General features: G+C 40.7%; 1 protein-coding gene across 8 annotated transcripts in view; it reads right to left on the bottom strand.

Moving 5' to 3' along the window:
• CDK13 (cyclin dependent kinase 13) overlaps positions 1–12249 on the bottom strand; it is a 150316-nt gene extending 138067 nt beyond the window's left edge. For all 8 annotated transcript variants that reach the window (XR_010322776.1, XM_064290153.1, XM_023544245.2 and 5 more), the window contains exon 1: positions 11021–12249. Coding sequence is in view for 7 of the 8 variants with exons in the window: in XM_064290153.1 (XP_064146223.1) it covers positions 11021–12249 (1229 nt within the window). In the remaining variant the exon portion in view is untranslated. The remainder of the gene's footprint in view (positions 1–11020) is intronic.
• Between the last annotated feature and the right edge of the window lie 473 nt (positions 12250–12722).

Genomic DNA, 12722 nt, shown 5'->3' with positions numbered 1-12722 from the left:
TGACTACATGCTAACTCCTGAAATCAGTGAACGTCGACCAATTCTTTTTGGCATAGTAACTCTGTGTATTATTCCTTCCATATGTCCTACCAACTTCTCTCCTAGGTGTATACCCACAAAATATGAAAACACATGTCCAAATGAAAACTTTTACATAAATGTTCATAGTAGCATTATTCACAACAGTCAAAACCTGGAAACAATCCAATGTCCATCAACTGATGAATGGATAAATGCTATACAGCCATACAACAGAATATTATTTGGCAATAAAAAGGAATGAAGTATTGATATATGCTACAACATGAACGAACCTTGAAAACATTATACGCTAAGTAAAAAACACTAGTCACAAAAGACCATGTACTGTATGATTCTATCTACATGAAATGTCCAGAATAGGCAAAACCATAGAGACAAAAAGCAAATTAATGGCTGCCAGGAGCTGGAGGTGGCGGGTGGGGCTAAGGGAGGCATGGGATGAAAAATGAGGGCTAATGACCCTGAGGCTTCATTTTAGGGTACTGAAAATGCTCTAAAATTGAGATAGCAGTGATGGTTGCAAATCCCTGTAAATATACTAAAGACTACTGAATTGTACAATTTAAAGGAGTGAATTCTATGGTTTATGAATTACGTCTCAATAAAACTGTTATTTTAAAAACTGGAGTAAATAAATAAAACTGAAATGTTTTATGTTGATCCTAAAATAAGTATACTTCCCTTGCCTTGCATTCTTTATGCAACACTAAACCTCAAACAAACAAACAAAAAAGACATATGGCTGACTTTTTACATATCTGCTCAAACAAACGAGTTCAAGCCCACTGAGCATAAACTCTGGGCGTATCTTCATGTTTCACTGAACCAAGTCCTGAGATGTATTTGTGGAGAGAGAAAAAAGAGAAGAAGGTGAGAAGAATAGAGAAGGGTTCAGTACTTGATTTATACAAAGGCATATGCTTGGACTAATTTCTCCCAAGTCATTAAGAATTTATTCATAAGCCAATATTAAAAAAAAAAAAATAGGCCCTGTTAATATCAACAGACTTTTTAACACTACGGTGCTGGACATTTTCTTATCCAAATCAATTTAATATCATTTGCTAGGTGTGCTAAGTGCTTAGGAGGCACTATGATCAAAAAAAAAGAAAAAGGAAAAAGAACCTCATGGAACAAACAATCCAGTGGTTGAAAACAAAAACAAAATATCACAGGAATTCTCATTACACTATACAAGACAGAAGACAGTGGGGGAAAAAACTGTCAACTCAGAATTCCATACCCAGTAAAAATAGCTCAAATATGGAGATTTTTACAGATAGACAAAACAACAGACCAGCATTACGAGATATGTTTAGATTCCTCTGGCAAGAAGGAAAATGATACTACATGGGAACGTGGATGTACACAAAAGAATAAAAATTATTTGAAATTATAAACATGTAAGTAAATATAAATGACTTTTCTCATTCTTTAATTTCATGCCTATGAGTAGGAAACGATAGGATGGCAACGGATTGTTTTATATATAACATACTGTGTCATACATATATAAAAATAAAACATATGACAAGAATAGCACAAAAAACAAGAGAAAGGAAACGAAGTGTTCTGTTGTAATGTTATACTTCAGATGAAGGCAGGCTGTGATAAATTAAAGGCATATATTGTAAAACCAAGCAGAAAATCTTTATGACTGTGGGTTAGATTATTTTTAGATATAAAAAGCCTAAATCATGAAAGAAACACTGGTAGTTTGGACTTCATCAAAATTAAAACCTGCTCTTTTGAAAGATACTGTTAAGAAAAGGAAAAGTGAACTAAAGATTGAGAAAAAAAAAAAAAACAGAAAATGTTAGCAAAACATGTATCTGATAAAGACCTTGTATCCACAATATGTATATAACTCTTAAAACTCAGTAAGGTAAATAACCCAATTCACAAAGAAAATGAGCATAACATTTTGACACTTCACAAAAGATATGAAGGGGAAATAAGCACATGAAAAGATGCTCAACGTCATTCGTTTACCCATAAACCAGTTGCTGTGGAATTGATTCTGACTCGTGGTGATCCTATGTGTGACAGAGTAGAACTGTGCTCCATACGGTTTTCAATGGCTGATTTTTCAGAAGTAGAGAGCTCAGCCTTTCTTCTGAGGACCCTCTGGGTGGACTTAAACCACCAGCCTTTTGTTTAGCATAGAAGCACATTAATCCGTTGCAAAGCCACAATACTTGCTGAATTGGCAAATGCTTCATTGTGTGTATTTTCACAATTAAAAAAAAAATCCACTAGAATGGCTAAAACCAAAGACTGACCAAAAAAATGAGGTCTTGATGAGGGCGGGAAGCAAGTGGAATGCTCATACTCTGCTGACTGGACTCTAAAATGGTACAGCCATTTCGGAAAACAGTTTGGCATTTTCTTACAGTCAAGCATTCGCTTAGCATATAACAGCAACCTCCCTCCTAGGTACTTATTTAAGAAAAATAGAAACACACATACACCTGTACTCAAATGTTCACAGCAGCTTTGTTCGTGATAGCCAAAAACTAGAAACAACTCAAATGCCCACCAACTAGGTGAATGGATAAGCTGATTATCATATACAATGGAATAGTACTCAGCTATAAAAAGGGAACAAGCTACTCAAACATGCAACAACATGGATGAATCCTCAAAAGCATGCTAGAAGTCTGACACCAAAGACTACATATTTTATGATTCCATTCATATAAAGTTCAGGAAAAGATAAAACTGTAAAGTAATGGTCCAAGGATAGGAGCAGGGAACTAAATGCAAAGAGGACCTTACTGGGGTGATGGAAATGTTCTATACCATGATAGTGGTGGTGGTTACACATGTATGTATGGTAAAATCTACTAAACTGTACACTTCAAAATTGGTGAATTTTATTGTATGTAAATTATACCTCAAACTGATTTGTTTTAAAAAAAATAATTGAATAAAATATACTTAGAAAAAGGGGAAAAAAAGAGACAACTCTAATTCAAGTACGGGATGTAGTAAGTACTCATATAAGTAATTTGAGTGCATTAATAAAAGTTACTTCCGGATGAAGTTAATGAAGGCTTCACAGATAATACAGCACCTGAACGAACACTGGCAGAATGGACACACAGGATTAGCCAACTGAGGGAAGAGCATGAATTAACACATACCGTTGCTGTTGTTGGTTGCCACCGAGTTGATTCTAAGGTTACAATTACATGTTTATAAAATAGTAAACCATCCAGTTTGTATTGTGATCAGGATATATATTGAGAAATAGGTCATTTTGGTCAGTCTGGGGTGGGGAGCTTTAAATGCCCAGTCAAGATTTTGATTCTGTAAATACTTTTTATCAAAAAACGACAGAATCAACATGGTATTTTAAGATTCACCTGAATGGAGAAAACAGTAAGGGATCAAAGAAGAAAAACCCAAAAGCAATCAGGCCCAAAAACAAAGACCTAAGCTAGAGAAGTTCTGAATAGGTCAAGAGTAGACTAAAGAACACTGCAAAAGGACTGACAGAACAAGCAATTCATCGGCAATGGAGATAAAGGAGAAGAGATAAATATTACTAAAGCTTTGGTACTGGGTGCCAGGGACAAAGTATTGCCATTAAGGTGCATACGTACATATACAAATCAAAAACTTCTTAAAATATTATATAAACAGGGTTAAAAGACAAACTTGTCCTTTTTGCTAATATGCGCTAATGCCACAGGGGCCAACAGTTAATACCTGTAACACATTTAAGAGATCTTACAAATTAATAAAAAACAGAAAAATGACAAGAAATTACAGCATCCAATAAACACACGAAAATATATTCAGCCTTAAGAGATAATACAAACAACAACGATAAGACAGCTGACAACTACAAATATTGGTGACACTGGGGAAATGGGCACCCCAACTGTTGGGTCACTGTAAAGTCAGAATTGAATCATCAGCAATGGTTTTGGTTTTTTGGTTTTACACTGTTTGGAAATGTAAATTGGCACCGGCTTTCGGAGGGGCCAATTCTGACAATGTATCAAAATCATAAATGTGTGTATCATCTTGGACCCAACGATTTTACCCCTGCGACATCTAATCTATAAGAGATGGTGGGACAAATGCACAAAAAAGATATCTGCTATAAATATACACACAGAGAACAAAAACAAAACCAAACCTAAGCACCCATCAAAGTGGACTTGGCTAAGCAAGTTATGGTATACCCATACAACAGAATACCAGAAGCCACTAAAAAGAATATGCTATGGGGCAGAGGGTACAAAAGAGCACTGCAGTTATGTTCTCATTTATTGAAAATTATTTGTCCTTGTGCACATATGCACAGAGAAGTCCAGGAAAATGTTCATCCAAATGTTAAGGGTGAGGGCCACATAAACCAGAGACTACATCAGCCTGAGACCAGAAGAACTAGGTGGTGTGTGGCTACAACCGATGACTGCCATGACAGGGAACACAACAGGGAACTCCTGAGGGAGCAGAAGAGCAGTGGGATGCAGACCCCAAATTCTTGTAAAAAGACCAGACTTAATGGTCTGACTGAGACTAGAAGCACCCTGGTGGTCATGGTCTCCAGATCTTCTGTTAACCCAAGACAGGAGCCATTCCCCAAGCCAACTTTTCAGAAAGGGATTGGACTGGACAATGGGATAGAAAATGATACTGGTGAACAATGAGCTTCTTGGATCAAGTAGACACATGAGGTTATGTTGGCATCTCCTGTCTGGAGGCGAGATGAGAGGGCAGAGGGGGTCAGAAGCTGGCCGAATAGACTCGAAAAGAGAGAGTGGAGGAAAGGAATGTACTGTCTCATTAGGGGGAGAGCAACTAGAAGTTTATCAAAAAAACCAAACCAAACCCAGTGCCGTCGAGTCAATTCCGACTCATCACGGTGTATATAAATTTTTGTATGAGAGACTGACTTGATTTGTAAACTTTCACTTAAAGCACCGTAAAAACAAATAAAAAAAATTTTATACACACAAAAAAATGTTAAGGGTGGTCAATGTCACTGAACAATTTAAGTAGAAAATGTTGAATGGGAACCTAAAATGCTGCATAAACCTTCACCAAAAACACAATAAAATATTATTTTAAAAAATATTAAGGGTGATCATCTCAAGTGGTTGGATTTATGGAGACTTCTAATCTCTTACACTTTTCTGTACTGACTCAAAATTTCTGTAATGGGCTTGTATTATCTTCGTAAACAGGGGAAATAACAGACAGGAATATTAAAAAAAAGAAGTGACTCCAAAAGAAGAGACATAATTAATGTTAGGTAAGTTGAGTCTGGAGCGTCACTATAACACCCCAGTGAAAGTGCCCTTATGCAACTGAAAATGCAGAAAACATTCAGTGGGGAGGCATGCAGCCCAGTTACCACTTTCAGTTTTCAGTTCCTCTCACTACTCTTTTCATTTCAATTCCAATTTTTAACCTGTATTTTGTTCTCTAATTTACATGTCTTATTTTCCAAATATATTAATAACAGGAGATTCTCTCACAATTTAGATGTGCAGAAATTCAAGGAACAAAATCATTGCAAACAAGAAATGCTTCTGATTTTAGCTTGATACTTTTAATTCCAACACCACACTTCAAAGCTTATAAACCTCTGCATTATGAAACAAAGTCAACCAAGAACGCCCACGGCAACAACAAAAAAACTTAAGTGATATATTCAAAAAAAAATTAAAAATAAAGGAAAAGATTAAACTTGTCTTAAATATGAGTATTAAGTACCATTACTCTAACCTGATTTTTTCAGAAATAGCTGTAATTTGCCAAGTTGGAAAATAAAAGCTTGACATACAGTCTGTCCAGAAAATTTCCACCTTAAAGATTAATTCAAACTCACCAAGAAAAACAGATCACTTATCTTGATCGGTACAAAAGAGTACAAATATAAACACTAAGTCAAAATTTATTCTGATCACTAAAATGACTCCCAGCATCATGGACTACATTCCAGCAAAGAAGGAGCTAACAGGGGAAAGATATTACTAAATTCCATCTTTATAAATCAAAATCATTACTTCTCTCAACTTAAAGTATTATGTAAACCAAAGTAGAGAGCAAGTTTAGAGATAACTGGTATCTTTGCAAAGACTGGTTTAAAATTATCTGTGGAGAAAAATGCTATTTAAGTTAATTCAACCTCTACTAAATACAATTTGGAATTTTTCCTTCAGGAGCTTACAATCTAGTAAGGAAAATACAAATGTATCCAGCCAACTAAGACTACTAAATAGAATTTTTTAAAACTTGTATAACAAAGATAAAGCAAAATGTTGTGCGAACACAAGAAAAGGAACTGCTTTTTTCTAGGTAAATGAAGAAAGATCTCAAGAGACGGAGATCTGAGCTAAGCTTGAATGCAATGCTGGAGGCAGAGAAAGAAATTATGGGAATTTCAAGCTAAGACAGGGGTAAATAAAAATACAGAGTACCTCTGAAAATACAATGTTGACAGAACAGGACCAGATCATAAAAGGCATTATTAACACGATGCCTTGGAAAGCCTGGACTTAATTCTATATAATGGGAATGACACAATCTATTCTAGTTTTAAGATAACTCTCCTGATAACATAAAGAATAAAGTGGGAAGAAAAAAAAATGATAATAAGAAGTCTAACCAGTTAAAAATGAGGACCAGAACTTGTTAGGTGCTGCAAAGTCATTTGTGACTCACAGCAACCCCATGTGATAGGCTGTAATCTTTATGGGAGCAGATCTCCCGTTGTGCACAGCCACTGGGTGGTTTTGAACCATCAACCTTTAGGTCAGCAGCCAAGCACTTAACCATCATGCCAACAGGGCTCCCTGGACAAGAGCGGGAATGCTGGAAATGATACCAAACTAGTTGCATACAGTTGATTCTAATTCATGGCTACCCCATGTGTGTCAAAGTCAGAGTCAAAGCAAAGAAATGTGATAAGGACTGTCCAGAGAAGGAGCAAAACACAAAATCATCTTCTAAGAGTAAGCAGTGATTATAAGCTTGGAGACTTAAGGCAATTCATCTAAATTTCTATTCCCTTCTGACTGTTTCTGCATTTATTCTTGTATCCTATATTTTTTGTCAGTTTTTTAAAGCATTTTAAGAACTCTATTCTTCTAAGGACACTCATAACTTATTTCTACTAAATATATACTAAATTAGTAGTATTTTATGAGTGATGGGGGCTTTTTGTTGTTGTTTCTTTTAATTCTGGAATGCCTGCATTTTATATATTTCTGAATGCTAGTTTTCAGGATGAAATGCTAAATAATCCATAAAGTAAGTACCCCATATTGGCAAATGAATAACAGTAGTTTCATTTTGCTTATATCTGAAATCCACTCATCATCTTCAAATTATCAGGGTCTTAATATTATTGCATAATAGAGGCTTCTGTTTCTTTGGTGGAATGGAACTTCCCCAGGTTTAGAGAGAGAAGCAATTATACACAACAATTTATTATGCTGATTATAACAGATCCGAGTTCAGTGTCTTCAGATCAAGACAGTCCACCGTACAATTGTCAACAACTAAATGTAATTAATGTCTTCGAGGAATGTTTTTAGTCAATCTTTGTAAAGACAAAATAAAAAAGACATCCAAGATATTTAAACTTCTTCTGTTATAAATAAGGTTGCCAGGAGCTGAAGCTGACTAGACAGGAACTAATAACAACATTGCTTGTAAAAGCTACAAATTAATACAGATAAAATGAACTGAAAGAATCTTTAGAAAAACTGTTCTTTTTTTCTTGTTTTTTTAATGTTCAAAATGCTGAAAAGATGGCAAGGGAACAGAAATTAACCCATAAATACCAAGACGGAGGTTGAGTTTTAGCAAAACAGAACTTTATGTGAGGTGGCCAGCTATTCTGAATGCCAGCTGAGGTAGAACACAACATGTAATTTAGAATCAGCACTGGATTTGAATCCAAGCTGACCTCAGAACAAATCACTTAACTCTTCAGAGCTCCCATTTCTCAATCTCTCAATGGAAATATTTCTAACTATCACATGGATTTGGGGGTGAATATATGTTATTTATCAATGGCACATTAAAAAAAAAAAAACACTGCTGGTCAAGTCAATTGGACTCATAATAACCCTCATGTGCTTCAGATTAGAACTGCACTCCATAGGGTTTTCTTGGCTGTAAATTTTGTGGAAGCAGACTGCCTGGCCTTCCTTCTATGGTACCACCAAGTGGATTCAAACTGCCAACCTTCTGATTAATAGCAAAGAGCAAACCATTTGCACCACTCAGGGACCTTGACTGGCACATATAAAAGACAAATGTCAAGACCATTTCCTCCCTTCCTAAACAGCCTCTCTCTTGAACACACCCTCACACACAGGGCCAATCAGCAAGATTAAGTGACTGCCCACATTCCAATAGTTAAGTAGTAAAGAAAATATAGTAAACAGGTTATACAAGGGGGAGGTAAAGCTCAGAAGGAACCGATGACAAGAAAAGCATAAGTTAAAGACTGGAAGTTCAGATGAAGGCAAGAGCAAGTTGTTAAACAGAAGTCGTTAGAATGGAGAAGCCTTACTACAGGAAGTAACACAGAAATTAATCTTCATTTCATGGTTTTTAATGTGCATGTATTTCCTTAAAAAAAAGACACTGGCAATTCATTAATATGTAACTTCCATATAGGCTGGAAAAAGATCACACTGCTATTTCTTATAGCATAACACATGGTCTATACCAAATACTTAAACTGAGAGATTTTGGCCTAGACAAGACAAGACTCAGAAGGCATGTCAACTGTCCTTACAATTTAAAGAGCTAGCACGGGTTTGCTGTAGCTTGCCAAAAAGTAATACTTGGAGGAATGGATAGAAGTTACATAGAGGCAGATTTCTTTTTCATTATGAATTCTAACAATTCAAGCTATTAACCCACTTTACTTTCTATAATGCTATATAGTTTGCAAAACACGAATTTTCATTTACAATCTGAAAAACAAGTAGTTTCCTGTTACAGTTTAGGAAACTAAGTCTTCAAAAGTCTTGTTAAGGAACAGTGGCAAATCAAGACTAGAGCTCATAGAACTCAAGTTCCAAACCTAAAGAACAGGCTGCCTCAAAGTAAAATGCTTCTCACGTCTAGATAAATTCAAGCACATAACAAAAAGCCATCTCTCAGGTATAGCAGGCAAGATATTCTAAAGCTTCGATCAGATTCAATCCATTAGAAATACTGGTTGTCAATCTAAAGATCATGAAAAGATTCAATAATGAATGGTTCTCTAGAATGCAAGCTCCATGAAGGCCTCCTGTCTGTCTTTTTGGCAGCTATATCCTAATCACTAGAATAGTATCTGGCATACAACACGTGCTCAATAAATAAATATTTGCTAAAGATGAAGTCCTAATCACATGTATCACTACCATATAATAAAGGACCTTGCTAAAGATCCCAGCAACTAAAAACCCTGATGAAAACAAAATCCCACTCTTAAATTGCATTACATGCGATCTAAGCCATAAAACTTAATCAGTTTCCAAAACGAATTACCCCCAAAATGTAAATCTTTTGGCAAACCTAAAATATTATCATTAAGAGTAAAATACAAAGTCTTACAAATTCTAAATTTGGTGAAGCAAGTTTTTAACGGCAATATTCTTTGCTTATGGCATCAACTAGCATTACAGTATGAATAAAGAAATTTACACAGCTGTTTCCGTTTAAAAGCAATTTGCGCCCAGATCTCTACTCACATCAGAATTTTACAAACACGAGACTGACACTTCAAAGAGATCTACTAATTTTACAGGTACATATGTTGCACTGAGAATTCAACATAACCTATACTCAGCATTCACTTGGCATAACTGAAAACTAAGATCAATAGGAAAAGAACAAGCAATCCAAATGTCATTATGTAATACTCTAAACTTTAAGGCCTAGAATTTCCAGGCATCTCAAGGACTATTATAACCTGTAAAACACTCAAAAGTTATTTTTAATTCTCTTTGCTTCAATAAGTACATAGCAACACATACACATTTTGAGAACAGTATTACGTAACAAGCAAAGCATAATGACTACATAAAAGCTTTACTCAAATTTCACTAGATTAAATTAAACCATCTAAAATTTCTGAACAAAGATTCTGATATTTAAAAGAAAAACCTAGTTAGCTTTAAAAGAAGCAGTTACAAGTTTTTAACAATGTAAGAATTTACTAAGCCATTCGCTTTGTTAACACTGGGTTACTTTTTTTTTTTTTTACACCAGCTAGATTGTATTTATAAGGTAATGTTACTTACCAAGTGAATGTTATTATGAACCAACAAAGAAACCAGAATCTTGCCTTTTCTTTTTAATTATGACTTTGAAAGATCACGTAGAAAACTAACCCACACAAGAATATCACACAATGAACATCTTCCTTATCTTCAGAATTTAGAACTATAAGCTTTTACATCAGCTTTTTTCACTTATTAAAAGAATAAACTTCACAGAAAGGCTGCTTTTCCCATCACTAGATTGTGTGAAGCATTTACAATCTATATCCAACTCTGACATCAGAACGTGATTCTGATCCCCCCTCACATGCGCTCCACTCCTAAATCTCCAACAATAAAACCTCTTCATAAAGTTTTCCAAATTAACACAAATCACACAACCTCTAGATTTACCCAAAACCAACTGTGCTGGAAAAGCAAGGCGCAGCTTGGAGAAATGTTAATATATAACCCAGCAAGTTAAAAACTTTTAAGCCTCCCTTAGAACTCTCCCCTCCCAGAGCTAGAAGAAAAACTATGTCGGACCTGTTGCTTTGTCCCTCCAACCCTCCAAAATGTGTCACGGGCGCGCGGAAACGCCCCTCCCTACTGGAACACCGTCTAAATCCCGTTCTAGTCCAGAATGAAGACCTGGTGGTTTTGAAGAGTCCCATCACCATTCTCCCTGTCTCCTGGAGATGCTGTCGGCCCAGGCAAAGACAAACGGACAGGACGGCGGGACTCACCTGATTACAGGGCTGTAGGGGCTCCGGGAGCGGCGCCAGCTGCTACTGCTGTAGGGGCTGGGGGACACGTCGCCGTCCCGCTCGTAGGAGCTGTGGCGGCTGTAGCTAGGGGAGCGGCGGCGGTTGTAGGGGCTGGGAGAGCGCGGCAGCCGCCGAGAGTAGGGGCTGCTGCCACCTCCTGCCGGGCTGGGGGACTTGCGGCTCCTCAGGCTCTGCGAGGCCCTGTGGGACACCGGGCTGTCGTCCCGGCCTCCCAGCGGGCTCAGGGACCGCTGCCGCCGCCTGTAGGCCTTGGGCTCGGTCTTGTCCTCCCGGTAGGCCTTGGGCGGCTCCTTGTAGGCCGAAGGCGGCTCCTTGGACGACTTAGTCCGGCTTCGGTGGGCCTTCAAGTCTCGGTCCTTGCGGCTACTGCTGCTGCTGGACGTGGCCGAGGCGCTTTTCCGGCGGCCGCCGCTGCTGCTGCTGCTGCCGCTCTTGGCGGCCTCGGGGCGCTCCTCGCCACTGTGGCTGTGGCGGCTACGGGACTTGGAGGCCTCGCTGCCTCCGCGCTGCCCATCCCGCCGCCGGTGCTCGCGGTGGCGCTCCTTGCTGCGGCCGCTGCCGCTGCGGCGGTCTCGGCGGGGCCTGCGCTCCGACCCCTCCCCGCGCCGCTGGGTGCCGGAGGAGGAGGCCAGACTCCCGCCGCTGCCCCCCGTTCCCCCGGCAGCCGTCGCTGCCGTTGCCGCGCTGGCCCCCCCCAGCAGCAGCCCCTGCTCGGACTGGGAGCTCACATCCTCATATTCCACCAGCGGGGTCACACCCCCGCCGCTACTAGCACCGCCACCGCCGTCCTGCTGCGGCTGGGGCAGCGAGAAGACCCGACGCTTCTCCGCCTCCTGCCCGGCGCGGGGCCCGCGGCGCCGCTTCTGCCGCCCTCCTGGGCGCCTCTTGCCTCTCGCCAGCCGCTTGACCTCCAGAGGGGGGCCCGGGCTGAAGCAAGAGGAGGAGGCCGCGGCGGCGGCGGCTGCGGCGGCGGCCGTGCCGGGAGCAGCCAGGAAGAGCAGAGGCGGCGGGGGCGGCGGCGGTTGCAGGAGCTGCGGCTGCAGGAGCTGCGGCTGCAGGAGCGGCAACAGCAGCGGCGGCTGCTGAGGGGACAGGAATCGTCTCCGCTTGCGGCGTTCCTCCAACTTCTTCTCCGCCCAGCTCAGGCCCCCGCCTCCCCCCAGCGCCGTGTCCGAGCTGCTCGGCATTGCCTAGAGCCCTCCGCAGAGCGCGGCGCGGGTGCGGCCTCCTCCCGGGTCAGATCCTGGCCATCTCCGCGGCCGGAACGGGAACGGCGGCGGCGGAGGTACACCGAGCACCAGGCCCAGCCGGCAGACGCGCCACGATAATCCGGGTCGGGACTCGGGTTCCTGCGTCCCAGGTCACAGTGGAGCACGCAGCGGCCTCCGAGCCTGAGGACAGCAGGAATCCAGGCGACAGAGCTCCAGAGCGTGGTCGCCGTCCTATCCTCGGCAGCAAAAACACCAGATGCGCCAGGCGCTGACCTGCGGGGGAGTCCGGAGTCCTCCAAGTGCCCCCGAGGCGGGGGAGCGGTCTCGGCCGCGCTCCGCTCCGGCAGGCAGGGCGGGCAGCGCAACGCGGAAGTACCACCTTCGCCGCCGCTTCACTCCATCGCGCCCTGACGTTGGGTGCGAGTTCAAGGGAGGGAGTGGGCGAGACA

Source organism: Loxodonta africana, chromosome 8 (genome assembly GCF_030014295.1).
Source record: "Loxodonta africana isolate mLoxAfr1 chromosome 8, mLoxAfr1.hap2, whole genome shotgun sequence".
In the NCBI taxonomy this organism is placed as follows: domain Eukaryota; kingdom Metazoa; phylum Chordata; class Mammalia; order Proboscidea; family Elephantidae; genus Loxodonta; species Loxodonta africana.
Note: the sequence above shows the minus strand (reverse complement) of the source record. Positions and strands in the feature narration are given on the sequence as shown.